Source organism: Anolis sagrei, chromosome 1, assembly GCF_037176765.1.
Source record: "Anolis sagrei isolate rAnoSag1 chromosome 1, rAnoSag1.mat, whole genome shotgun sequence".
NCBI classification, from domain to species: Eukaryota; Metazoa; Chordata; class Lepidosauria; order Squamata; family Dactyloidae; genus Anolis; species Anolis sagrei.
In genome coordinates, this window is record NC_090021.1 from 107314542 (window position 1) to 107342458 (window position 27917).

General features: G+C 39.0%; 2 protein-coding genes across 7 annotated transcripts in view; one reads left to right on the plus strand and one right to left on the minus strand.

The window, feature by feature from the left end:
- Window positions 1–10086, plus strand: part of CEP162 (centrosomal protein 162) — a 52228-nt gene extending 42142 nt beyond the window's left edge. For all 3 annotated transcript variants that reach the window (XM_060752980.2, XM_060752981.2, XM_060752982.2), the window contains 5 exons: window positions 1351–2006; window positions 2850–2991; window positions 4656–4754; window positions 6804–6938; window positions 9709–10086. In XM_060752980.2, the coding sequence (XP_060608963.2) occupies window positions 1351–2006; window positions 2850–2991; window positions 4656–4754; window positions 6804–6938; window positions 9709–9918 (1242 nt within the window). In that variant the 3' untranslated portion in view covers window positions 9919–10086. The remainder of the gene's footprint in view (window positions 1–1350; window positions 2007–2849; window positions 2992–4655; window positions 4755–6803; window positions 6939–9708) is intronic.
- A 4160-nt stretch (window positions 10087–14246) lies between these two features.
- Window positions 14247–27917, minus strand: part of MRAP2 (melanocortin 2 receptor accessory protein 2) — a 42036-nt gene continuing 28365 nt past the window's right edge. For 2 of the 4 annotated variants that reach the window (XM_067467623.1, XM_067467617.1), the window contains 3 exons: window positions 21032–21165; window positions 17430–17529; window positions 14247–15684 (listed from right to left, as the gene is read on the minus strand). In XM_067467623.1, coding sequence (XP_067323724.1) covers window positions 15297–15684; window positions 17430–17529; window positions 21032–21158 — 615 coding nt within the window. In that variant the 5' untranslated portion in view covers window positions 21159–21165 and the 3' untranslated portion in view covers window positions 14247–15296. Of the gene's footprint in view, window positions 15685–17429; window positions 17530–19208; window positions 19330–21027; window positions 21166–27917 lie in introns of those variants that run through there. The other 2 variants (XM_060752986.2, XM_067467613.1) reach the window with 2 other exon arrangements.

Below are 27917 nucleotides of genomic sequence, written 5' to 3' on the forward strand. Positions count from 1 at the left end.
GAAGTTTCGTAAAACCCTCTTATAGTGCTGAGGCAACATGGATGTCGGGAGGGACAGGCTGCCTACCCGTGAAAGATTACTACTACCACATCAGTTCTAGATTGTTAAATATGGTTTTCTGTGGGCGAGCAGATGGTGACTACTGGGTGGCATATGTTCTGCATTAGAAACTAGAGCTGATGTGGTCTATCCAATGCAATTTTCTGACTCATCTTCCCAAATAACGAAACCGAATCTAAAGTTGACCAAAAACCAATTGGTACTAATGTTGGAAAGTAGTACTTGGTCAAGTGGGCTCTGGTCAAAAAAAGGTTGTGAACCACTGATCTAGATCCATACTTGCTTCTGCATTTAGCAGGCCTTTAAAGCATCCCAGTTGCAGACTGGATGATGACACAGTTCTTTTGGAGCCTTTTTTGCTTCTTTGGAACCTAACTAGAATTTCTAATCTTGTAAAAAAAAAGGGGGGGGGGGGAGTCTTGGTAAACATTGTGCACCACAATGTATGCGAACAGCATCTTTGAGTCCTCTAAACAGTCCTCTAAAAAAGCCATCTACCTATCCTTTCTGACCAGTTAGAATGAGCAGAACTTAGAAAATGGTGATGCCTCTTCTCAAATATCAATAGAATTGTGCTATCAAGAACTTTTTAGCTTATGCTTAAAATAAATGCCAAAATTTTAAGAAGTGAGGAAAAAGAAATTGCTCTTTGCACTAAAATATGATTTCTTCAACAATGTGTTTTACTGCTACATTTGTGGCGATTCCATTCTTGTTTGATATTTTTCCTGTCATTCTACTAAAATCTAGGTAACTGGAAGACAAGGGGGTTGCATTAGCCCATCAGGAGACCTTGGGGGGGGGGCATCCTTCCCCCATAAATAAACCTAGCCCCTGCCCAAAATAATCACTACCAAATGGACCCAAATGCCCTCTTGGGCATTTTCAAAATGTTTTTAGATACACACACACACAACAGATCATTTTAGACCCAGGAGAGGTCTTTTTAAATAACAGAAAAGCACTTTCTGTTCTTGTTTTGCATATCTAAGTATTCGGAGGCAAAATGTGTTCTTTTTAAAATGAAAATAACCCCAAAATGTCCGTGTGCCACATTTTCCTCATTCCTGGATTAGAAGATAAAACAGTATTTTCATAGAATCATAGAATCATAGAGTTGGAAGAGACCACATGGGCCATCTAGTCCAACCCCCTGCCATGAAAATCACAGAATTGGAAACAAGCAACTATGACAAACAACATATTTTAATCCTTAAAATATTACATAGTGGGGTGTTTTTTTAATTTGCTGCAAATCAAAGCAGAAATGCCTATGTTTTGTCTTTACAGCTTCAGTATGAGAAAAGGATTGAGGAACTTGAACAGCTTCTGGCGTATAAACTGCTGCATGAGCCACGGCAACTTGAAGACAATGCAGCCATGCTTCAAGAAGCTCTTGAAAAAAAACTTTGTGATGTCAATGAAGCCCACCAGATGACTGTAAGCAATCTTCAAGCTGAAATCGATTCCCTTAGAAAGCAAATAGGAGAATTAGAACACCAGAAAAACACAACAGACAATGCAGAACTGCAATCTCTTGAGCACCAGGTAGAGCAGGCTCATGCAAAGGCCAAGATGGTAAGACTGAATCAGGAAGTGATTGCAAAAAATAGAGAGATCCAAGACCTCACTAAAACTGTGGAAAGGCTTCAAAAAGAGAGGAGGATCATGCTCTCTGATAAAAACTCATCTGGAAAAGCTGATAACAAGGGAAAATTTTTGGGAATTTTGAAAAGGGATCCCAGGAACACTAGAAATGAGTTCTTTCCTGCCACTCTTGATGATAAAATATACCAACCCGATGCCTTTGCTGATTCTCATGTTTCGGAAGTTCTGCAAGAAAACATCAAGTTGAAAAATGAATTGGAAAAGGTGACCCTAGAACTGAACCAACAAAGAATATCATCTCAAGCAGCAGTTGCAAATTCTGAAAGTCTTGTAAGAAGGTAACATATAAAAATGCTATGTTCTTGTGTGCCTTCAAGTGATTTCTGACTTATAGCAACCTTATATATGACTTATAGCTGGCCCCCTGGTGGCATAGCGGGTTAAACCGCTGATCTGCTGAACCTGCTGAACAAAAAGTCGGTGGTTTGAATCCAAGGAGCAGGGTGAGTTCCCTCTGTTAGCCCCAACTTCTGCCAACCTAGCAGTTCAAAAACATGCAAATGTGAGGAGATAAATAGGTACCACTCCATCGGGAGGGTAATGGCACTCCATACAGTCATGCTGGCTGCATGACCTTGGAGGTGTCCATGGACAATGCTGGCTCTTCGGCTAAGAAATGGAGATGAGCACCATCCCCCAGAGTCGGACTCAACTAGACTTAATGCCAAGGGGAAACCTTTACCCTTAGCAACCCTATGGTGAACTTATCACAGAGTTTTCTTAGCAAGATTTGTTCAGAATCCCATATTTCATTTGACACCATTTCTTTGAAATGCAAATAGGGGATAGGGGTTCAACATAAGACTAGCAGAAATAAAAGGGTTGATTGCACCAGGCCAGTCTAATCCATAAGCTATTTCTGCTTTTTAGAAAAGCAAGCATGCCAGTATTAAAGATATAGATAATGATCACATTTAGTTTGAGTTCAGTCCTCTGGGATTCTTCTCTATCTAGTAAGGGAAATTGCTATTGAACACCAAGAACAATGGGAAGCAAAGGGATTATTGATTCTACTGTAGCAGGACCATCTGCAGAATTAAAGCATCTGGAAACCAAAGGGAATATTAATCACTGAGGATGGCTGCAAATTATAGTAACTGTTTTAACAATGATGTTTACAGAGCTAAAGAAGACTCAGAAGAATACATTGCAGCCCTTAAAGCATCCCATCAGAAAGAATTAGAGAAGATCCTTTGTCAACATGCTCTGGAACATTCTACTTCCAAAGCAGCGGAGTTAAATAGTAAAATTTCAACACAAGAGGTAAGCAGACACATTGTCTTCTCAGTTCTCCAGAGTGGCAGGTGTTCTTGTTTTGCAGTGCTTTTGTACTACAAACATTCATCATTAATATAGCCTAGTATCAAGCCATGTTTCAATATTTGAAAAGGGTGCCACATTGAGGAGGGGGCAAACTGGTTTTCTGCTACCCTAGAGACTAGGAGACAAAGCAATGGATTCAAACTCCTGGAAAGAGATGTCACATAAGCATTAAGGAAAAAATTCTGACGGTATGAGCTCTTCAATAATGGAATAGGCTGCCTCAGACTGTGACAGAAACTCCTTCTTTGGAGGGTTTTCAATACAAAGTAGATGGACATGTGCCAGGAGTGCTTTGATTGCATAGCAGGGAGTTGGACAGGATGACCCTTGTGGTCTTTTCCCGTTCTGAGTCTGATTTATGAAGAAGGCAAGTAGTATTTTTAAAGGAGTAAACTAATGAGAGAGTTTACAACAGCTCCTAATGGGGGACATTAAAATTTCAGTAATTAAATAGATGCATTCTGTTCATTCACTGAGATGGCAGATCTATTTACCTTTGCAGTAACTTCATTTTTCAAACCCTTGGACAACCCTATTTTAGTCTCTTTTTCCCTCCTAAGCCATTGCATGCTGCCCTGAAGACCGGTTTTATGATAAATAGCATGTTAAAGTTAACGGGCTGTGATATTCGTTTGTTTGTTTGTTTAAAGAAGAGATGGGGCCATTGAGAAGCTTGGGTTTGCTTGTTTTTTTATCTTTAAGGCAGTCTCCTTCTTGTTAACCCAGAACATTTGTCATATTTTCGTGTTGAATTGTGACCATAAATATAAAGAGAGTCCATCACTCATTCAGAGGGCCCATGCTTCACAGACATACGTTAGTCATAATTTGCAATTCCTGGAATGTATAGGTTATGACAGAAAGGAAAAAATGCCTAAGGCATCTTCTTAGAGTTTTCAAGAACTTATTCTGGCTGCCATTGCTAGCCATGTTGCTGAATTAGTCTGGGAGGTATCATCCAAAAAGAGTAATTTTCCCAAGCTCTGGAATACTCTAAAACAAACCAGATATTATATCTAAACAGAAAACCAAAGTTGTTCTGTAAAGTTGAGTTACAAGTAGTTTGCTTTCAATTAGCCCAGTGGCACAGTGGGTTAAACTGCTGAGCTGCTGAACTTGCTGACCAAAAGGTCAGTGGTTTGAAACCAGGGAGCGGGGTGAGCTCCCGCTGTTACCCCCAGCTTCTGCCAACGTAACAGTTCAAAAACCTGCAAACAGCGCTCCATACAGTCATGCTGGCGACATGATTTAGGAGGCAACTATAGACAACGCCGACTCTTCAGCTTAGAAATTGAGATGAGCACCATCCCCCAGAGTCGGACATGACTAGACTTAATGTCAAGGGGAAACCTTTGCCTTTACTAAGGTACAGTTGTCTGGCCCTATGTAGTTATCCATTCTTGTGGCCTTTGTGTTTCTATAACTGATCCTGTATTTATACTCGTATAAAAAATTAAGCAATCTTAATGCACCTCTAATCAACAAAAGTTCAAGTTATAAAATCTAGAAATACCTCACTATTTCTGCTTGTTGTAAGCTTCAAGAAATGCTTTATTTGAAGTTTAAAACCGTATAAAAATTGAGAATATTTATCCTTTCTGTAGGTTCTTATTAAACATCTCCAGCAGCAAGTTCATGAATTCCGGAGAGATCAAGAAGCCCTTGCAGTCTCACAAAAGAGAGAGAAAATTCTTCAAAAAGAAGTAATGGAACTTTTTTTAAAAAAAAAAGTTTCAATTTCAAGTAATATTTTAAAATTATCGCCATTTTATTTTGGACATGTGTTATAGACAGTAGGCCTTGACTTATTAAATTGCCCAAACCTATGATTATCCACTTTGACCTCTTTTTGCTCTCTTTACATTGCCTAGACACTTAAAATACATAATACTAATTTTAATCCAGACATTTTAATTGCATCTGAAAATAGTAACACTTCTGAGTAAAGTCATCCCTCCTCATTTCCAGTGTTAAGTTGTGCGGATTTGATCAAAATATCATCTCTAGGCATCTCTAATTCCTCCAGTGTGATTCTATGGTCTCTTTTCCTGCAGATATTTACCATAGTCATGCTGAAAGACCTAGAAGCTTCTAAAGAGATGGTCTCTCAGTTTCCAAAAAAAACCAAAACAAAAAACCAGTGTTGTTATTTATGGTTTTGTACTCTCATGGGAATCTTGTGCCTTTAACTCCAACGAATGTGGAGGGAGGACTGTATATTTCTCTACCCCCCCCCCCCCCCCCCCGGAGAGCACCAACCACATTTAAAACATCCAGAGATAAAGGAACAGCCAGTAGCCTCTTGTTGGTGAACAGAGAGATGGAATTACTCCTGTAACTCCCACAAAAGTTATAGGTATACTGACAACAAGTTGCTCTCCTTCAATACATCACACAATCCCTGGTGAACAGATCCACTTTGTCTGACACTTAGCAACGACCACATTTCATTGCAAAATAGCCGCTATTGTGTAATACACTCCTAATTTTTTAGGTGACAAAAATTTATTTTTTTCGTGATCCGCATAAAATAGTTGCAGAGCCATTTGGGGGTGATTCTCCCTTCTTTCTTTCTCTGAAGGCAAGGCAGTTTAAAAACTATGAAATTGATGTCTCTGGAACTCCACTCTTCTCTCTTTCCTCATTCCTCCAGGACAAGGCAGTTTACAAAACTTGTCATTTGGGTCTCTGAAACTTGAATCTTCTCTTGGTTACATCTAGATTGGTTTATTGCAACACACTCTATGTAGGGCTGCCTTTGAAGATGGCCCGGAAATTGCAACTGGTGCAAAGGTCGGCAGCCAGGTTACTAACTGGAGCTTGTTACAGGGAGCGGGTGATGCCTCTACTGAAACAGCTCCCTGGCTGCCAATAAGTTTCTGGTCCCAATTCAAAGTGCAGATTATTACCTATAAAGCCCTAAATAGTTCAGGTCCTGCTTATCTTCGAGACCATATGTCCCCCTATGAACTGGCGCGAGCTCTAAGATCTGCCAGGGAGGCCCTTCTCTCGCTCCTGCCTCCATCACAAGCACTTTTGGTGGGGACAAGAGAGAGGGCCTTCTTGGTGGTGGCCCCCTGGCTCTGGAATTCCCTCCCCAGGGAAATTAGATTAGCCCCCACCCTATCCGCCTCCCATAAAGCCTTGAAAACTTCCACTTTTCCAGCTATTGGTTGTTTACACTTTATATTATGTTGTTACTTTTTTTGGTTGTAATTATTTTAATTATATTGTTTATTGTTATATGTTTTTAATTACTGTTCTACTTTTTGCATTCTTGTTGATGCCGGGCTTAGTCCCCATGTAAGTCGCCCCGAGTCCCTCCGAGGAGATGGTGGCAGGATATAAGAATAGTGTTGTTGTTGTTGTTGTTGTTATTCTCTCCTTTCTCCAAAGAGCTCCATGTCAGATTTTGTAAACTGCCTTGCCTCAGAGGAAGGAGGAAGGAGGGAAGAGTGGAGCTCCAGAGACCTCCATGTTATAGTTTTCACACTGCCTTGCCTCAGAGGATCTTGCTTCCTCCTTTTTCAGAGGCAAAGCAGTTTTACCTCCTGTCGCGGAGGTAAGGCATTTTATTTATTTTTTAAAAAAACAACAACAGAGAATCAATGGCAGATTGTGTAATAGTCACATCCCCCATTTTTTAAATTTAAAAATGGATAAAATTGACATTATGAATGAAATCTGGTATGTGATTTCTTGATCCTCCTAGTATATGAGGATAGAATTTTGACTTTGCTATTTTATTTCAGATGGCAAAACTATTAGAGGAACTCGGAGAGGCCAGAGAAAGGCAGGCCCCCGAGATGAAGCACTTTGTGTGTCTGGAAAGAAAGATCAAACAGTTGGAAACCCGATATGAACAAAGAGAGCAAGAACTTCAGCAGGTAAAAAAAGCAAGGAATTCCTATCTGAAAAAGTCAATGCTACCAATTTCTGCCATTTGGCTGCTATAGCAACCATCTTATATTAGGATAATTACCCTCTTCAGAATGAGAAGGTGTTACAAAAGTGTTATCAGCAGGCAGGCAAGGTTGACTTAATTTATACACTGAAAGACAGCTCATGATAAGCACTATGATTACAACAAAAGTGAAGGCTAGCTTCAAAACTGAACCTTATATTTTCCTCTTGTAAGGAGAGACAGGTGATTATATCAAGTGCAGCTTTGTTGTGGTTCTCATTTTCCCAGTTCTAAATGTATTTCTTCACAGCTGCATACTAGAATGTGATGTATATTTTTCTGTCCATATTTAAAAACTCAGGTTTTCTACATCTTTTAAATGCTCAATTTTTCAAGTAGTTTCCGTTTATATATTTATTTATTTAAAACATTTATACCCCATCCTTCTCAACCCCCAAGGGGGACGGAGGACTGCAACAAACACAAAATATAACAAAGCAATTACACATTAAATAGAACATTAGGTTAAAAACAATTTAAAACATTATTATCAATCATATAGCCATTTCCAAGTCTGATTCAGCTTCCAAAGACCCGATTCAAAGCCTGTTCATAGTCAATTCTCATAACATTATAAGTGCTGTCATGCCTGCTACCCAAATGCCCTGTCCCAGAACCATGATTTAAGCTTCTTTCTAAAGGAAAGGAGGGACATAATTTCTCTGGGGAGTGAGTTCCATAGGTGGGGGACCACCACCGAGAAGGCCCTGTCCCTCGTCCCCACCAAATGTGTTTACGAGGATGGCGGGATCAAGAGCAGTGCCTCCCCGGACTATCTTAGACTCCGAGGCACGACGTAGAGGGAGATACGTTTGGGCAGGTAACCTGGGCCAGAATACTAAAACAAAGTATTCTTAAACATGTTTTTCAAAAGCTTCATGTGCAAACCTCATTCTAGTTCAAGAAGGGTGATTTTGTCAAGTTTCCTCTGCAGTGAGAACTGAAAGGCAAACTGGATACATATACCATTCATTCCTAGATTTATATTTCATTCGGAGGAATTTTCCTCTAAAGGCAGGAGGAATCTAGTTCTAAAATTCTGGATTTTGCATATGAAAAATTTAATGAAAAGGATGGTTTTGATTCTAAACAGAAGCCAGATTAGATGACCTTCTTGTTCCTACTGATTTTTTGATTGCATCTTAATATTTCACGTATTGGTTAGATAATCTTCAGCACAAGAAAAGAGCATGCACTAACGTTGGCCAGTATCCTGTTCATGACTTAAGGATACCTAAATGCCTTTTCAGACAGGGCACAGAGGGGATCTTTTCTTGTGCTTATTCTCTGTCTCCAGACTTCTCTTTCCCTCCTCCTTACAAGAGGAAAGAGCAGGAGATAATTCACAACATCAAGATCTGGCTGCTGTGAACTCATATGGAAAGGAAAAGGCAGACTCACTCCCTTTGGGAGCACACCTTGGTTCTTTCCCCGAGTGAGGTGCAATGAGCTGATTTCCTACCTTCTAACCCGCTCCTCCTGTCCTCACCAGCATGGGGCAGCAGCAGGTGCCCTTCAAGCATTTGCCAAGCAATGGCAGGGTGGGAAATTGCATGTGGAGGAGAGAAGCACTCAGGCTGTATAAGGGCTGCTTGTGAGCTGAGAGAGACATCTAGCAGTAATCATTTGAAACTCTATGTCTTTCCGAGTGGAAAAGAGTTTCATTCCTGGGTAGTTTGTGACTGAAGTGATACTGCAGTTTTAGATCAGGTCCATCTTTTTTGAAGCACCCTGCTTTAATGAGCTGTCCTTACAAGTGAATTGTAATTTGCACCCACACACATCCACAAGTAAGTTAACAGAACAAATGCCATTGAAATGGCTGATTATAGAAATACAGACTACATTAAGCTCTACTCCTCAGCACCTATTTATACATTTCATTTGAGATGGATCCTTCACACTTGAGGTGTTAATTAGGCATACTTGACCTATAACCCCAATTGAGGTTCACACACGACAAGATACATCTGGGCTTCACACTCCCCCCCCCAATAAATAATGCATTTTTCTTACATGAACTGTATAATCTAAAAAATGGCCCTAATACAATCACATGAAATCTATATCTGCTTATGGAATGCTTGTCATTGCTATCTAATAATTAAAAAACAAGCATAAAATGTTTTATATATGCTGTAATTACTGTATATACATTTATTATTTTACTTTATTGTTGTTATTATTACATTTCCATTATTTACTCTATTATTATTATTACATTTATTATTGTTATTACATTTCCATTATTTACGCTGTTATTATTATTATTGTTACATTTATTATTTTACTCTATTATTACTGGAAAGATATGTAAGTACATTGAAGAAGGTTAGAATAATGGTTTAATCAGAGTTGGACTGTCTTATCTTCAATTACAGTTTTATGTAAATATTGAAAAACATTTAACCTACTGATGACTCAATAAATGTAATTTTATTGGTATCTATTTTTATTTTGAAATTTACCAGTAGCCGCTACATTTCCCACCCTTGGCTTATACTCAAGTCAATATGTTTTCCCAGGTTTTTTTTTTTTTTTTTGTGGTAAAATTAGGTGCCCCGGCTTATTGTCGGGTTGTCTTATACTTGAGTATATATGGTACATAGATAGCATTTTGAATAAGGTTGAGTAATTAGATTGCACTCTTTTATCAACAAACATGTTTAGAAAGCAATATACTTTTCTCACAGGTAATAAAGGAAACACGGCATATTGCTGAAGTAGAACAAATCCAAGAGACTGAAAAATGGAAAAAGCTGGCGCTGCTGAAAAATCAAGAACTGGAAAAATTTCGCATAGAGCTGGATTCCATGTTGGATGTCTTGCGGCAGCTTCAGAAACAGGGTGTCATCATTCCAGTTCATTCCTCAAATGTGTCAGAAAATTACTGGAAGATTTGAATGTACATGAGTTAATCAGAGAAATTTAATAAAGATGAAAATAAATAAGCTTGAAAACCACTAGTTCCACCTTTTAGGGAATCTCTCCATGTTTCTACTGTATAATCTCCTCTACTTGTCTTTTTAAAAATTTTGTACAAATTAAATTATGCTGAATACAAATTGGAATGTCAATGCTGATGCTTTCCTTCCCCCTTAAAGCTAATTTTTAGAAAAATTGTTTGCACTATTGGATGTGTTTAAAAGATTATGGTCAAGTATAGTGAATTGCTTGATTTCTGTCCATACAAGGACTCTGACAAAACTCGGATGATGTGACAAAGTATATTCAAACTCAGGCTCAGCTTAATTTTCAGTTTCATGAAATCATTCTACTTCCTATCCATACTGACTATAGGATTCTGGCAGTGGTTAGCCATAAAAAGCCTCTAGGTCAGTGTTTCTCAACCTGTGGGTCCCCAGATGTTTTGGTCTTCAACTCCCAGAAATCCTAATAGCTCATAAACTGGCTGAGATTTCTTGGAGTTGTAGACCAAAACACCTGGAGACCCACAGGTTGAAAACCACTGCTCTAGATGTTACCATCACTACCCAAAAAAGCTACTTCCTTAGCTAAGTTTCAACTTGGTAGGTGTATTTATTTGTATTTGACCTGTCAATGTACAACTCCTTTGTGAATTTCTCAGGTTGTCTTAAACAAGAAACACTCCGGTGATTTGCCATTGCCTTCCATTCAATAATATCTCACAGAATCTGGTATGCGTTGGTAGTTCCCTATCCAAGTACTAGCTAGGCCTAGCCTTGCTTTATTTCTGAGGTCAGGCAGGATTTTGTTATGTTTAGGAGGAGCCCATTTGTTCCTGTGTTTTTGCTCAGATCAAACAATCTCTGTTATTCAGCAGGGGACTTCAGAGACTTTGTAGCTTTGATTCTTCTGAAGACTCACCCATGCAATCCTAGCTGAAACATATATGCAGGACTTCTTTCCACAGCAGTCTGTCTCGATAATACATATTATTCCTCTGGCATCGCCTAAAGGCAAACAATAAGGGATTGAAGATACATCTTTTTCTACAGCCGGAGACAAGATAATAGATTAGATTTTTTTTCAGCTGTGGAGCTCTTTTTGAAGCAAAAGTTTCTTGTGCAGCCCCAAGAAATGTTTATATGTTATATTATATATCATATGTTATATATAATGTACATATATCAGGCATGGACAAACTTTTGGGCACAGGGACAGCATTGTGTTTTAAAATTTGACAGGCTGGGCTAGTGGCAGATGGTGTTTGTGTGAACTAATTGGAAAAAAACATGAACAAACAACAAACTTAACAGTATTTTAATGGAAGGCCCCAAGAGCCATCCACTCCAACCCCCTTCTGCTAAACAGGAAAAGCACAATCAAAAAGCTTGTCTTAAAACCAGTCTTAATAGTGTTGGATCCCTTCTCCCTATAGCACTGTTTGAATAAATGAACTAGACCAAAGCTTCTTAAGCCATCTGATGTGAGGAATCAGCAGGGGTGTTTTGTACCAGGGGGAAGTACCATATTTGTGCACAACAGCCATTTTCGTCATTCCTTCTTGCCAGAGACCAACAGCTAAAAATTCACAAACCAGCAGCTGCCCATGGTTTACCTCTTGTAGTAAGACTAAACTAGATAATCCGTTCATTTGATGGATCAAGGCAGTGGTCATACAGGTAGGCAGAGAAATTAATTAAATCTACAGATGAAAGTTTGCAAGCCACTGCAGGATGCACCCTTGTGCCAGCAGGAATGCCCGTTGGGACTTCTGAAAACTCTTCATTAAAGCATACTTTGCAGGAGGGGGCAGTCACGTCATCATGCAGCACTGCTAGAAGTAGAGATTTAAGTCATTCTGAATGGCTAACTGGCTTTTAAGGTGGGTTTCAGAGGTCTGGTGAGGAGCGAAAGCATAGCTACAATACTGTGGTTATGGGTTTCATGCAAGATCTTGGCCCTGTTCCTGAATCCCAACTCAAGGAGCTGCTCTACTTTCATCCCATCAACCCCCACTTTAGCATTCTGAACAAGAAAACGGCAGTAGTGAGTACATTAATGTTGACTACAAAACAGCCATTGCAAAATATACAGTACTTGATCATGTAAACTCTTCTGATTAACCCGATCATACATAAAATAAGACATAATTTTAAAACTTGCATGGTGCATTCATTGTGGGTCCCACACAAGGATCTGCCTTGACTTCAATCATCTTAGAATTAATGGGAAACAAACAAAATTTTGTAGATGTACAAGTGAGTTTTAGTGATGATGGCATGAACATTAACAAATGCCAACATGATGATTAGTACTTTAAAATAATTGCATTACATTTTGGTTAACATTCTCTTACTGATGAAAGTTCTTTATGAGGGTGTAAGTCAAAGTTATACCTGTGTAACTCATTTGTCATTGCAGAAGTTGGAATTCTTCCTTCCAGAACCATTTAAACTCTTTTAAACTGCTGCCACCTCCTTCCATTCCCCAACGATGTCATGTATTAGAAAGATGGGTGAGCAGCGGAACAGCATCCAGCTGTGTCCCCTACATCTGAACATCCAGTAATGAGACCATCCAGATTTTCTACAATTCTCCCATGAAGTCCCAAAGGGCGCCTGCTGCTGTGCATCCAATCACAAGAGCATAGGTGGACACTACAGGCAGCCCCCAAGTTACAGCAAGATGGATTCTGTAGATTTGTTCTTAAGTTGAATTTGCTTGTAAGTCGGAACAGATATCTTTTTCAGTGTAGCTCCAGCCGCACGCGTGCATGTGTATGTTTTGAATAGCATGCGGAATAGTTAACACCCCTGTGGTGGTTGTTTTGCTGTCTGTGCTCCTGTTCAGACAATTTCAACTCTCTCTTCCTGTGAGAATTGGATTTGAATAATGTGGCTTGTTGTAGAAACAAGGATTGGTGATCAAGCTCAAATGGAAATGCCTTTTCCCTATTATGACTCTTTCAGGAGTGAATTTCCCTTGCTAGGGGTAGATTTCTCTCACTGTTGTCTTACCCCTGTTCTTGACAGTTGTTTGTTAAGTCGGATGTTTGTTATTCAGAGATTGCCTGTATTCTGTCATCCATTACCAGTCAATAAATAACCATATTAAATATGGATTGGAGGAGTAAGGGAGAGATGTGATATTGTTTATTTTTTATTTTATAGCCCACCTTTTTCCCAATATGGGACCCATGTTAGTTTGTGCAGAACTTTCCAATATCTTTTCCGATTCAGTCTCTTGACCAATATATTTTAAAATTCAAAACCATTTCATGCTCTCTTTCTTTCTTCATTCATAAAAGCCATATTCTGAAAAAACAGCTCCAAATACTCCCTGTGAAACCCTTGTTTTGAAAGCATAACCACATTCAAATGGAATGCTCATGTGCCTTACGCGCACAAAGACACTGCATATAACTTCACTTCTACAACCTTGAACTGAATATAAAAATTCCTCATTGAACAAAAGATAACTGTTTTCCATTTGGGAACTTCAGATTTAAGAACATACATATGAAAGACACTGACAGGGTTCTAGAGTGTATCTTTACTGGACTCAGAAAGACTACTTGAACCAAACTTTTGCGATCTGGCAAACACTTCACTGGGCATAAACACTCAAAACAAGCATAGATGCATTTGACATTCAGATTCTTTAAGCAGAAGAGTATGAACATTTCAAGAAGATACCATGGCACTAAAATGATATAGTCTTGATGCAAATATGTTAAATAGGGTTATTATTAGGGTACCATCTTCAGGATTAAATCAAAGAATAAATGACATCGCTTGAACTGAACAATGGCTTCAAATTACAGAAAAGGAGATTCCACCTGAACATTAGGAAGAACTTCCTAACTGTGAGAGCTGTTCAGCAGTGGAACTCTCTGCCTCGAAGTGTGATGGAGGCTCCTTCTTTGGAAGCTTTTAATCAGAGGCTGGATAGCCATCTGTCGGGGCTACTTTGAATACGATTTTTTCTGCTTGGCAGGGGGTTGGACTGGATGGCCCACAAGGTCTCTTCCAACTCTATGATTCTGTGACTGAAGATCTCTAGGTGCTCCAATGTCACTCTATGGTCAATCTCTGGCAGAAGTTGACCGCAGAGTCAGCCTGGAGGACCTAGAGATCTAGGAAATGTTTTCTCAGGTTAAAAAGAAAATAGGGTCTCTTATTTGTGTTTTTCCCACTTTCACAAGGATCCTGCACCCCTAACTTACACAAAAGTGAAGGACCTCCTACCGTATATTTGTTTTCTAAACACTAAGTACCAAACAATTGAAAAAATCACACTCTAGTGGAAAGTTGATTTTCCTTTTAATCAACAAATTGCTCAGCAGATTTTGAACCAAACTAAATATGATGAAATAATGTATATCTATCAATTACAGTTTTGGGATCAAGATAACAAACAACACACTGAAACCTATTAAACCATTCCTTCATTTCTCCTTGTTTAACCTGTTACGTAGGACAAAGACATAGATTAGTTCACATATGAAAACAATGGGTCTGAATGTTAGGAATGAGCAGCGACCATGATTAGGCCCTTCCAAAAAGCCAACTTGTTTTCAGACCAATTTGCATTATGTCTTGAGCACCAAATCCAAATAAAGATTTGAAAATCCAGAAATTCAGATCTTTCATTGATTTCACTGAAATGCCATTGCCTGGGGAAATTATCTTGGTGAGGCTTGGATGAAATTATATACTTGCCAGTTTACAGACAAATAAATGCAGGCTTCTCTTCCACACATGTGCACTTAAGGTTTGCTTTTATAAAAATGAAACTGATTTCTTGACGAAACTAGAAAAATTCAGGCGTAATTGCTCCTTATCTGGAAAATCAAAGTTCTCAAGTGTCAGGTTATTCACTCTGGGATCCTTTATGCAAGAGCAACCTTGCGATTGGGAGGATTTTTAAAAGGATGCTCTTATTACTGTAGATTCCTTATGGATCATTTTCCAGGACATGATGGATAGACACAAATGACAGCAGCAAGGGATTCCTAAATAATAAATTAGTGAAGTTTCAGGCGAGTATGTACAAATGTTTGTGTATACGCAGTTGTAAGAGTTTTCTTGTTTTTGTTGGTTTTTCTGATGGGGAGCAGGGAAGATTTGCTTCTTCTACCTTCTTCCCATGTAGTTCATTTGTGGTGATAGGATATTTTACTTGAGGTATACAAGGGGATCTGGAGATAAAATATATTCTGTTAATACAGACTACAGCTGGTGTGATATAAAATAAGAAATTCCAGATTTAAAGGAGGTTGGGTAAGTAGATAATTAGATAGATAGATAGATAGATAGATAGATAGATAGATAGATAGATAGAGATATTTTCTTCAGTCAGGAATATAGTGGGATGCATGACTAACTGGCTTGTTCTCTAAAATTATAGGTGGTTCAGAAATCAGCAGGTCATCTTCACCCAGAGAACTCTGGTCCGTGTTCACAAAGTTGGGGATGTTGAATTTGGTGTGGCAATGCAGCTCCTCTTCCAGCCTTGCCCTGTTATGCATGACTTCCTGGAAGTGGATGTTACTGTCTGTAACTGGCACTTTGGGGCATGGTTTTGCCCCCACGTTCTCGAGCTCGTTGATGTAACAGTTGAAGAGCAACCTAGACTCTTCCGCAACTTGCTGGGAAAAGATCCTGTTAGAATCCAGTGGTCGCCCAAAGTCAGCCACAAAATTGTTCATGCAAAGCCTTTTCTCAGCAGGGTCTGTGTTCCTAAAAAGCAAAGAGAGATGAATTGTGGGTAAAAAAAAAACCCAGCAAGCCACATTTTCATTCATCCTTGTTATGATAGGTCCAGAATATTTGCTTGCCCAAAGAGTGTCTAAGGCAGTGGTTCTCAACTTCTGCCTGAAGTTACCATAGAGTACCCTGGAGAAGCTAGCAAACTCTTAGAGAGGATCCCTCTAGATCAGTGCTTCTCAACCTGTGAGTCCCCAGATGTTTTGGCCTTCAACTCCCAGAAATCCTAACAGCTGGTGAACTGGCTTGGATTTCTGGGAGCTGTAAGCCAAAACATCTGAAGACCCACAGGCTGAGAACCACTGATCTAAAGTCCTATCTACACTGCCATATTATGCAGTTTTCACTGCATTGCCCTGTATAATATTAGTCTACACTGCCAATTAGGAAGTAATTGGCAAAATAAAATAATTTAAAAAAATTTAAAAGGAAATACCATAATTTCTAAATGAGAGCTTGTACACTTGCAGTTAATCCCAGCTGAATTCTGAGGGATTTATCACAAATCTCCCCGTGCCCAAATCCAGTTGTTAATCTCAACTATATAAATTGGATTTACTGTAATTGGGATTAGCAGATGTAGATCACAATTCAGTATTCATGTAACTGAGAACTTTTATTTGACCTCAAGGTGGATGTAAAACTCTGTCTTATTCAGAATCTGATCATTTGTCAATCACAAACTATATTATCTACAGCAGCTACTTTCTGATGTTTGAGGTAAGGATTAAGCCTAGTTGAAGATGCCAGTAAACCGATATTCTACTTTCAACCCTTTTTCTGCACCAGATATGGAAACTGTGGCCCTCCAGATGTTGTTGGACCCAATAGAGGTCTGGGGAGGATGATGATCTTCCTTTTTCTCAAGCTGTACAAGTGGAGCTGGATGATGCTTGGGAACTCCTGCTGGTCACTGGTTGCCCAAAGAATTCACCTTGGTGCCATGTAGCAGAAACCCAAGGGAACAACACTGACAGATATCCACTCTGCCAATGTAACACTGTCTGCGTTCTTTTTGGGACAATTAGGTAGAAATGCATGATAGGAATTTCACTAAAAGTAATTTAGCCTTTCAGCCCATCATTAAAAATAATTGAAAGTATTATAACCATATTCAAGGTAAGAAGGCCTTACTTCTTATCCCTTACAATGACAGCTCTTTTCCAACATTCCCTCTCTTTCTGACCTCAACCAATAAGTACAACCCCTTCCACAACTACCAGACCAAACCCATAGTTCCTAAGGGTTATATTAGTACCTAAATAGGGCCCTGGGGCTAGTCCACACAGCCAATAGTGAGCAATACTAGGTGTTGCAGTACAGTAACATTGGGAGAGCCACAAAATTCCCACCCTGTCCTACACTACTAAAATCAGTTATAAAGATACAGATTGAGTATCCCTTATCTGGAATGCTGAACTCTAAAATAATCCAAAATTCAAAATGGTCCACATGGATTTGCTTTTTGATGGTTCATTGTATACACATTTTGTATCATGAACATACTTATTAAAATACTGAATTCAAAATTTCCTTTAGGTGGTGTGTATAAGATGTATATAAAAATACATGAATTTCATCTTTAGACTTGGGTCCTATAGCTATTCCAAAATTGGAGGGGTGGTGGGAGGAATCCAAAACACTTCTGGTCCCAAGCATTTCGGATAAGGGATACTCGGCCTGTACTGATGATTCATTGATTAGTTTCTGGTACTTACTCCTGGTGCGATGCTCCAGTCTTTGTTAAGAGGGTGAGTACAAAAAACATGAAAATGACGAAGACAGCAAGGCCAACCCAAAACCCAATCACAATGGAATCTGTAAAAGACAAGTTACTCTTTTGAGGATGAGGAACAAACTTTCATCAGTATGAATGTATGTGTGCGTTGTAGGGAGACAAACTGAATCTCAACAAAAGCAGATCTTGCTTGATCCCTGCATGCAGTGTTTCTCAAACTCTGCTCCTCCAGGTGTTTTGGACTTCACCTTCGAGAAATCCCAGCCAGCTTACCAGCTGTTAGGAATTGTGGGAGCTGAAGTCCAAAACACCTAGAGGAGCACTGTTGAGAAACATTGCCTGGATGCAACACACGGGATATGTTTCTCATATTATTCTGGTGTTTTCTAGTAGAGCAGACAGCAGAAAAGTTATTTCAGAGAATGGATATGTTGCAAAGGGAAGTTTCTGGCCTAAGAGCTACTATTGGAGCTTTGGTTGGTCTGGTAGAGCTTGAGATTCTGACTGCAGCACCTCCAGGAAATTGTCCTAGCCAAGAACATGAGGGCAGTATTGGATCAGCAGATTGCCAAGCTGACTGTGAACCAGAACTAGCATAATTTTCTGGGTCGTGGTCTAATTATGTGCACTCTATGGGTGATTATGCACAACTTTATGAGTCCAACCTAAGAAATTCTTCTTTTGCAGAAATGTATTTCTATATTTGGCTACACTTCTGGACACAGTAAAGACAAATAAGACCCATACATCTATGACTCTCCAAACATAAAAAATCAGGTATGAACCAAGTTGATCACCTATTTGGGAAGAGAAACTGGCAGAAGGAGTGTCTGACTTCTTTTTCTCATCTACCTAATCCCTAAAAAGCTTATCAAGACAGTTAAGGACGATATTATCCATCATCTGAGTTTAGAAAAGTTACTGTTTTGGCCGACAATTCTCAGAATCTTCCCCAACAAGTATGTGCAAGCTAGGGGGTGCTTTATGCCTCATACCTTTACTGAAAATACAAAAATATACTACTAAGAATAACAGGGCAAATAATGCACCATTCGTGACTTTTTATAAAATCCACTACCATTTGTGGAATCTCTCTTGTTTCTGTACATATTTTGCATGATATTCCCTCACTTAAAAGCACTTAAAACTACTTTTGTTAGCTATGTGATTTTGAAACCAGAGAAAGAATTATGATCGCATAATACCTATAATTACATTTGACTGCACCATCATCATATTTCCTCCCACTTTGAAGTTTTGCATACATTTTAATAAGAATACGTCCTTTCACTGAATGTGCCACAGTTCTAATTTCATGAGTTTTGCGTCCATGTTCAGAAGATGACATCTCATCACTGAAACAAATTATGTCTGCCTGAATCATTGGCATGCCCATGTAACAGAATGAGCCTCTTTTCACCACCATTCTGTGTTATAAATTTCCAGGATTTTATACTCCTTGCTTCTACCCTATCCTCAAGTATGAGGTAGAGATGCAAAGCTTTAATTTCCATTTTTTAATTAACAGCAGCTGATTATGTCATCTAAAACCAGCAAACTGTGGCCTATATGAAACAAGCAACTTTCCTGGCTAGGCATGTAAACCTCCTGGATGACCTTGGGCAAGTCACACACTCTTAGCCCCAGAAAACCCCATAATAGATTCACCCCCCGAAACTAAGTGAAGGAAAACAGGAACAATGACCGCTCTTTTACTTCTTTTAAACCTGTGCAGAATTTTTTAAAAAATGGGACATACCTCACAACCTTTGAGAATGCCTGCCATAGATGCAGGTAAAACATCAGGAGAAAATGCTTCTGGAACATGGCCATACAGCCTGGAAAACTCACAGCAACCCAGTGATTCCGGCCATGAAAACCTCCGACAACACATTGAACATATGGGAATTTGATCTTTACAATCTAAAACATATAAGGCCCTCTCAAGAAAATCTCCAAAGATAGCAAAACAACCTATAGTATTGGCGGCGGCGGGGGGGTGTCTTTCACAAAAATGAGGATCCAGGGAGCCTTGGGAACCAAATGCAATCAAGACCAATGGGCCACACTTTGCCATCCTGACTTTAAACAATGGTTGGACAGACCTTAGCTCATCACTAAAGCTCAGTTCTGCAATTGGATATCACAGGGCATTGCTATAAATAAAAGTGAAAGCAGATGCTACCACTTCTTCCTCTGGCATCATAAAGACAGAGTATAATGTCCCATCTCAATCTTCTTTTCTCCAAGCTAAACATGCACAGTTCCCTAAGCCATTTTTCATAGGGCTCAGTTTCCAAGCCTCTTAATTATTTCGGTTGCCCTTCTCCAGAAACATTCTAGCTTGCCAATATCCTTCCTGAATTGTGGTGACCCATAGACTTGGCTTCCAGACCTTTGATCATTTTGGCGGCCCTTCTCTTATTCCTTATTTTTTGCCTAAGAAAACTCTATGAAATTAATGAGGCCACCAGAAATTGACAGGCAAATGAAGGTGCGAGGACATGCACTCATACATGGAATAAGTCACACACTCCTCTCCCCCTCTGCTTATACTTGAGTCAAGGTCATTTATTATTTTACTCTTATTATCATTATTATTACATATATTATTTTACTATATTATTATTATATTTACATTATTTTACTCTATTTATTATTATTATTACATTATTTTTCTCAATTTATTATTGTTATTACATTTATTATTTTACTCTATTATTATTACATTTATTTATTTAGTCTATTATTATTGTTATTATTACATATATTATTTTACTCTCTTTATTATTGGAAGGATACGTAAGCACATTTACATTGAAAGAGGTTAGAATAATAGTTTAATCAGAGTTGGACTGTCTTATCTTAAATTACAGTTTTATGTAAATATTCAAAAACATTTAACCTACTGATGCCTCAATTAATGTAATTTTATTGGTATCTATTTTTATTTTGAGGTTTACTAGGTTTGCTACATTTCCCACTCTTGACTTATACTCAAGTCAATACGTTTCCCCAGTTTTTGTGGTAAAATTAGGTGCCTCAGCTTATATTCGGGTTGGCTTATACTCGAGTATATACGGTATCTAGTTTCTCTCCTCAACTTGCCGCAGGAGGCCTCTCATGATGATGCTTAAGATGAACTCTAGACAATGGAGTTAGATCTTCCGTGACAAGCTTTGAATTTCCAACCTCATTTGATGCCTAAATGGAGAAACGATTGCAGTCTAGCAGCGGATGGCACAGTATTTATCCCAGGCAGTACCTCCTCACTCTTAATTGCTTTCCCATAGTTTTTCCTTCATTTGCATTGAGACACTCACTGAAGTAAGAAATGTAGCATTTTTGCATTGAATCTGGAGCCATTTAAATGAATCAATATCCATTGCTGCAAACAGTGGCCAAGAATAATGGAAGAAATTGCATTTTATAGGAGGAAGATGCCATTAAGCTAAATATGTGTGAGACAGAGAAAGTGAGCAAAAGAAGAGAGAAGCAATTCGCAAAATGCATTTTTGTTGTAATTGCAGTTGAAAATACATCTGCATTGATAGAGAGAAGATCCAGATAAGACTTACTTACATTTATGAGCCTTGAGGTCTTCAAAGGAAACTGGCTCATATTCATAATATTCATACTCCCAAGTGTAATCGGAATTTGATGATAACGCATTGGATGTTCTGTTGGAAACAAACCGAGATCCAGCCATCTCTGGCCTGTCAACAAAAAAATATGAAAATGACAACCTTTAATGGAATAATCATTCCCAAGTTAAGTCATCTGCTCACCCACCATCTGCCCACAAACCAACACCTACTTAGCACTCTCATCTGACCAGCAACCCCATTTCCTCTTTTCTAATCTTTCTCATAGACTAAAATCAGCCACAAACATAAAGTCATGCCAGAGCTAATTTTACCCTTCATGAGGTTAACTGGTTTTGAACATACAAATTATATAAAACAGTATAGATGCCTGTTATATTTTTTTGTTATTGTTATAAACCACTGTTACATTACTTTACTGTACAACACCCAATATCTCTGTGGAATATGTTCTAAGACTTCACATGGCTATGTGAAATCACAAACCCTTTTGAAATGAAGGACCTTTGCACAAAGACTACTATAATGTCACACTGGAGAACATAGAAAATGCCTAGAGCAGTGTTTCTCAACCTTCCTAATGCCACAACCACTTAATACAGTCCCTCATGTTGTGGTGACCCCTAACAATACAATTATTTTCGTTGCTACTTCATAACTGTAATTTTACTATTCTTATGAATTGTAATGTAAATATCTGATATGCAGGATGTATTTTCATTCACTGGACCAAATTTGGCACAAATGTCCAATATACCCAAATCTGAATACTGGTGGGGTTGGACGATTTTGTCATTTGGGAGTTGTAGTTGCTGGGATTTATAGTTCAGCTACAATCAAAGAGCATTCTGAACTCCACCAATGATGGAATTGGGCCAAACTTGGTGCACAGAACTCCTGTGACCAACAAAAAATACTGGAAGGGTTTGGTGGGCATTGACCTTAAGTTTTGGAGTTGTAGTTCACCCACATCCAGAGAGCACTGTGAACTCAAACAATGATAGGTCTGGACCAAACATGACACGAATGCTCAATATGCCCAAATGTGAACACTGGTGGGATTTGAGGAAAAAGGTCCTTGACATTTGGGAGTTGTAGTTGCTGGGATTTATAGTTCATCTACAATCAAAGGGCATTCTGAACCCCACCAAAGAGCATTCTGAACCATGGGTACCAGTCTTATGGATTTTACAGATCTGTGTCTGGTGAGGAGTAGAAGTATAAAACATTTTTTAAACTGTGTGCTGTTCCTCAATACATTGTTATTCACCTTGAATCTAATTACTAGGAGAAAGGTGGAATGTAAAGGAATAAAATTATGATTGACATAGTGTAATACATTGTGCAGAATTTTAATAAAAACAGAACATTCTGAGTCGGTGGTTAATTATTTCTCAAAATGAGGGAGATGACGGGCAGTCTACTTTACTAAAACAATGACACACTGCTCCTTTTCTTTCTACTCTAATTTAGATGATGCAGATGAAAACATATGCTTAGCTCTCTCACTGAAATTGAACCGAGGTGCAAACTGATTTGGCTAAACCTAAAATCCTGAAATGACTAGGGAAAATTCAAGAAGATTTGTACCGACTCTGGGTTGAACCAGAAAGTGTTGAGTTGATTTCAGAGTGGAGCAGCTCAATCCAAAGTGATCTGGACCAATCTGAAGATCAATATGTCAAAAATAAGTGGGGAAAAACAAAGGCAATATGTCCTTAACCAGATCATAAAAGGAAAACATTAAAGTGGTGTGATGGGGAGAGAGAGCTTTGCTCATCCATAAATATGAAGGTTATCCGGAAAGTCAGGTTACAATATTTTTAAAATACAAAAAATGAATATCTTTTAATAAAACTTACATGGATTGTAGCATAGGTATTACATTATTTTTCCACATAATCACAATTCAATTCAATACATTTCATCATCCATGGAATGAGTTTTTGATGCCTGTGTCACAGAAGTTTCCCTCCACCTTTTTCAACCAGTTCTTCACTTTCATTTTCACCTTATCGCTGTTGGCAAAGTGTTTTCCACCCAGGTGTTCCTTCAATTTAGTCACTGGGTCCGAGATTGGGGCTAAGAGAGGGGTGGCTTAAAACATCCCAACCAAATGAAGTCAACAACTCTTGTGTTGCATGAGTGGCGTGCGGACACGCATTGTCATGAAGGAAATAGTCTCCCGCCGTCAGCACCCCATGACGTTTGTTTTGGATGGCTCTGCAAAGTTTCTTCATGGTCTCACAATATATTCCATACCCATTTTGTCACATGCTGTCTTGACATTACATCCTCTCCATAAATTGAAACAATTTTGCTATGAATCGCAGTGGCGTTCATGTCCTTAACATCTAGGTAGTGTATTACAGCGTAAACTTCTTCATCTCAGTCATTAGATCCACATTTGACACTCAAGTATGCTTGAGACAGACTTAGGCCCTATCCAGGATCATTCTCCTGAATTATAGGCACATTTGAAAGAAACCCCAGGTTTTTCCCCAATTGAATCTTACATGTTATTCAAGAAACATTTAAAATATTGATATTTCACCCTAAAGCTGAGGGTGGAGGGTCAGCACAATGTATTGGTTTAAGGATTAAGATTTCCAGGAGACCAGGGGCCAAACCTCCGCTCAGCTGGGCAAGCCACACTCTCTCATCTTCAGAAGAGGGCAATGGCAAACCTCCTCTGAATAAATCTTGCCAAGAAAACCTTAGAAGCCAAAGTCTGTCTGAAGGCACACAAATATTGGAGGACCTCAGGGTGGCTTGTAATAATTTTAAAACAGTAAGAATAAGTACAAAAAACCAGAAGCATATTTATACTTTACTCTTTAGCTACTTTTGTTTAAAGGGCAGCAGGGATTGAACAGACAGATCTGAAAATCCAAGGGGAAAGGAAACAAAGTAAGGTTTGAGAGGAAGAGATCTTCAAACACAGAAATGTGCCTGTCAAATGTGTCAAACCATCTCATCAGATTGAGAGGGGAAAGCATGGGTGAGCATGGGTAACCATCCCTTTAAGGGAGAGAATCCCCCAGTTCTGCCTCCCCCTCAGACTCACACATGGAAACTTAACAGCTGGTAATACATTCATCTTACATTCATCACAAGGTCATTATTACTTTTTTAAAAAATCAGGAGAAGAAACAGTATCTGAAATCCAAAAGATCTCTTGCACTGCGAAAAGCCCCTTACATTAAAGGTGACTGACACCAATTTGAACCCAGTTCTTTCCATGGGATCCTATAGTTCTGCCCCAAACTCCATAGGGTACAAGAGGCAGTGATCTGGGTAAAAGCCATGGCATCCTATTGCTCTGCATCAAAGCCCATAGGATACAACATACTGCTGATGGTTTCGCAATGAAACCTCTTTTCAATCCTAGAACATGTGATGAGCTCTATGCCTCTCTATGCTTGAAAAGAGGTTGAAGTGTCCTACGATAGGGAAATTTCTCAATGAGATAAAGTCAATTGATGGAGTTCCCTCCTTTCAGGACACTTCTGCCTCTTTTGAACCAGAGAGGGCTATGCATGACAGCCAGAAGTAGTTTAACTGATGTGATGGCTGATGGCTGAGTTTATTAACAAAGACCCTCCTCAGAAATGCACAGCAGAGTAATTTATTAGCAGCAGCATGACCCAGCACCAGTAGCCCAAAGTGATAAAAAGAACCAAAACACACAGACCAATATTAGCTCTTCCATAGCAGGCTTTTCTTTATAGCAAAATAATAAGGTTTCACTATTTACAAGAACAAGGTTTCCATAACACAAATAAAGTTCAACCTTCACACTGGCGCTTCACACACAAGGCCTTCTCATACTGAGGCTTACCTCACAGACTAAGGCCTATCTCACACAGAGGCTTCTCTCACCGACTAAGGTCTACCTCACACTGTGAGGCCTTCTCACAGACTTTCTCCCCTGAGGCAAACTAACATAGAGGCCTACTAAGCTACAGGCACAGCTGCTTATATAGAATAATAATAATAATAATAATAATAATAATAATAATAATAATTTGTACCCCGCCACTATCTCCCAAAGGGGACTCGGAGCGGCTTACATGGGGCCAAGCCCAACAAAAATTACAATATAACAATACAAATAACAATCAAATAAACAACATATCAGTAAAATATAAAACATCAAAGCATATAAAACAATATACACAAAACATAGGAACTAAGCATAATGGCAGACAAACAAAGGGCGGGCTGCATGTACATGAAATGATTTTTTTAAATAAACTGCAGCTTTTGCTGCATCATTGCATTCATTTAACCCTTTCAGTGCTTGACTCACATTTTTGTAATTAAAAATACCTAGTTAATGTTTAATATTTCTGACAATGAGCTCAGTAGCTCTCCATGCTTGAAAAGAGGCTGAAGTGTCTTATGACTGGGAAAATTCTCAATGTGATAAGGTGGAAAGAAACAAAGGTCAATTCAATATTTTGGAGAGGTGAAGTTGGGAGCTGAGTATACTAGTATTCAGGCTTTTAAATATGTTTTTGCCATATTCTTTCAACTGCTGTTTTGGATCATTAAATCATCCCATCTGCTTGGCCAGTTACAGCCAGAAATGGTTTTGTGTTGGCAAGTATCAAAGAAGCATGCCCAATTAATATATTTCCATTCACACCAGGAGGTAGCAGAAAATGATTACCTCTGCTGATTATCACAGATTTCCACATTTCTGTTCCCAAATTAATTAAAGTAAAAGAGGACAAGGCCAGAAATGAAAATCTATAGACATCTATCTCTTCAGCACAAATCCCATATACTGGATTCTGCCCTCCAGGAAGTTCTCTGCCGAACGAATACTTCACACTAGGTTTTGGAGTAAGAAAGAAGGAACACAGCTCCCTTTCATCTATTTCCCTTATGGTAAGAAATGTTCAGCCCTGGATGGGAATGCAGGGAACTCTTTGTTTCACTTGGCATGTGTCTGGTACTGCCTGTGACTTTGGCAAACATCACAGAAAAGGGAACCCAAGCCTTCTGTTACAGGCATGGGCAGACTTCAAGCATTGGCAATCTCTTTTGTGCTTTTCCTACTCTTCCCCAACCAAGATTCATCAGTTGGACATAAAAACAAAAACACTGTTTGAGGGACAGCCCACTGCTAAATAGTGAGTGGGGGCATGGAAACAATTACCAAAGGTATGCAGTGAGATTCTGCTGTAACCTCCATACACAAATTACAAATATATTGAGTGTGTCAAAAAACCTCTTTGCAGCTATATTAGTTGAACCACTGGAAGTTGGAATCCCTTGCCAAAATCTATCCAGTGACTTATCCATACTTCCTGATCTACATACTTCCAGCACACCTCAGACAAATCCTGTTGAGAAGCAGAGCTTTAAAACCAAACTGGTTTTAGTAGTCTACAGTCCTAGAATGCCTGGACAACATAGCCAGATATAGCTGTAGCTGAAAGATGTAGTCCAAAAAAGTAGTTATTCCCAACCCCAAGAGGCAAGTTTTCAGCAGAAATGAGAGTGATGAATCCTCTCTAGAATACATGTTTGAATTTTAAAATTCAAATTGATATTGAACTTATATTGGGATGGGATTCGGAACCTCAGACAACTCCTTTAATGTCTAAACAAAAACGTTGGGAGGCAGTGCACTATCCACTGGCAAGGAAGCCCCTAAACAACACTGGTCAAATCAGTGAACTAGACGGTCTTTACAAAAACCTTTGCTCACTTCCTATGGTGTGGACAGAAATCATATTTAAATGTGTTCAGAAATATTTGGAAAATGGGTTTCTCAAGTGTTATGAAACTTACACCTGCAGGAACCAGAATTGGTGCCAGCATGGTGCAGTGATTTGGGTACTGGTGTACAACTCTGTAGTTCATGGTTCATATTTTTGCTTTGCTAGGAAACCTTAGGCAAGTCACACACTCTCGCCCTTAAAGGAAGGTTATAGAACCTCTTCTGAACAAATCTTGCCAAGAAAACCCTGTAATAGGTCTACCTTAAGGCGTTATACATTGGAAATGACTTGAAGGAACACAACAAGAAGTTGCATAAATTCCATAACCAGTAGAGGGATATTGTTACGTTATTATGTTGCAGAACCAGTAAAATGTGCAATGAAAAAGCCTCTTCAGTAAAGAAGCTTCTTAGCTCTTCTGGTATACCTAATGTAAAGGTATAGGTAAAGTTATATAATGTAAAGGAATATGTCATATAGAACTACAGCACATGTTCCCTGTTCAGAAAATACGTTGTCAATAGAGCAAATAGATTCACGTGCAGTGCTTCTTGATGGAGAGAATCAACCACCTTACAAGAATTCAAATGCTGCAAACAAAAGAGTGAATAATGACTGCACATTGTTAAATGGAAAACATTATTCTGTAAAGGCGCCTCATGGCTGTTGTATATTTCAGAGACAGATCCATTTGCAAGCAAAAACAAAAGATTTGCTGGAGAGACTCATATGAAATGTGCATTTCTAGGCCAAAGACAAGCTTTCTAAGATTACCTGGAAAGTGAGCAGGCTGGAAAGTTTATGAAACACGACACTTGTGAAGTAAGGTAGTGTGGTGGCAACAGATATCAAATACAAGTGAAGCATTTGACAGTGCTGAGCTATTCCTTTACACCCTGATTAAATGTTATGTCTGTATTTGCAACGGTGCTCCATGCAGTCATGCCAGCCACATGACCTTGGAGGCGTTTATGGACAACGCTAGCTCTTCGGCTTAGAAATGGAGATGAGCACCACCACTCAGAGTCGGACACAGCAAGACTTCATGTCGGGGAAACCTTTGCCTTTACCTATATTTGCAACACTTATATACGTGGCTTGACAGATTCAAACCTTGAGCAGTTCATA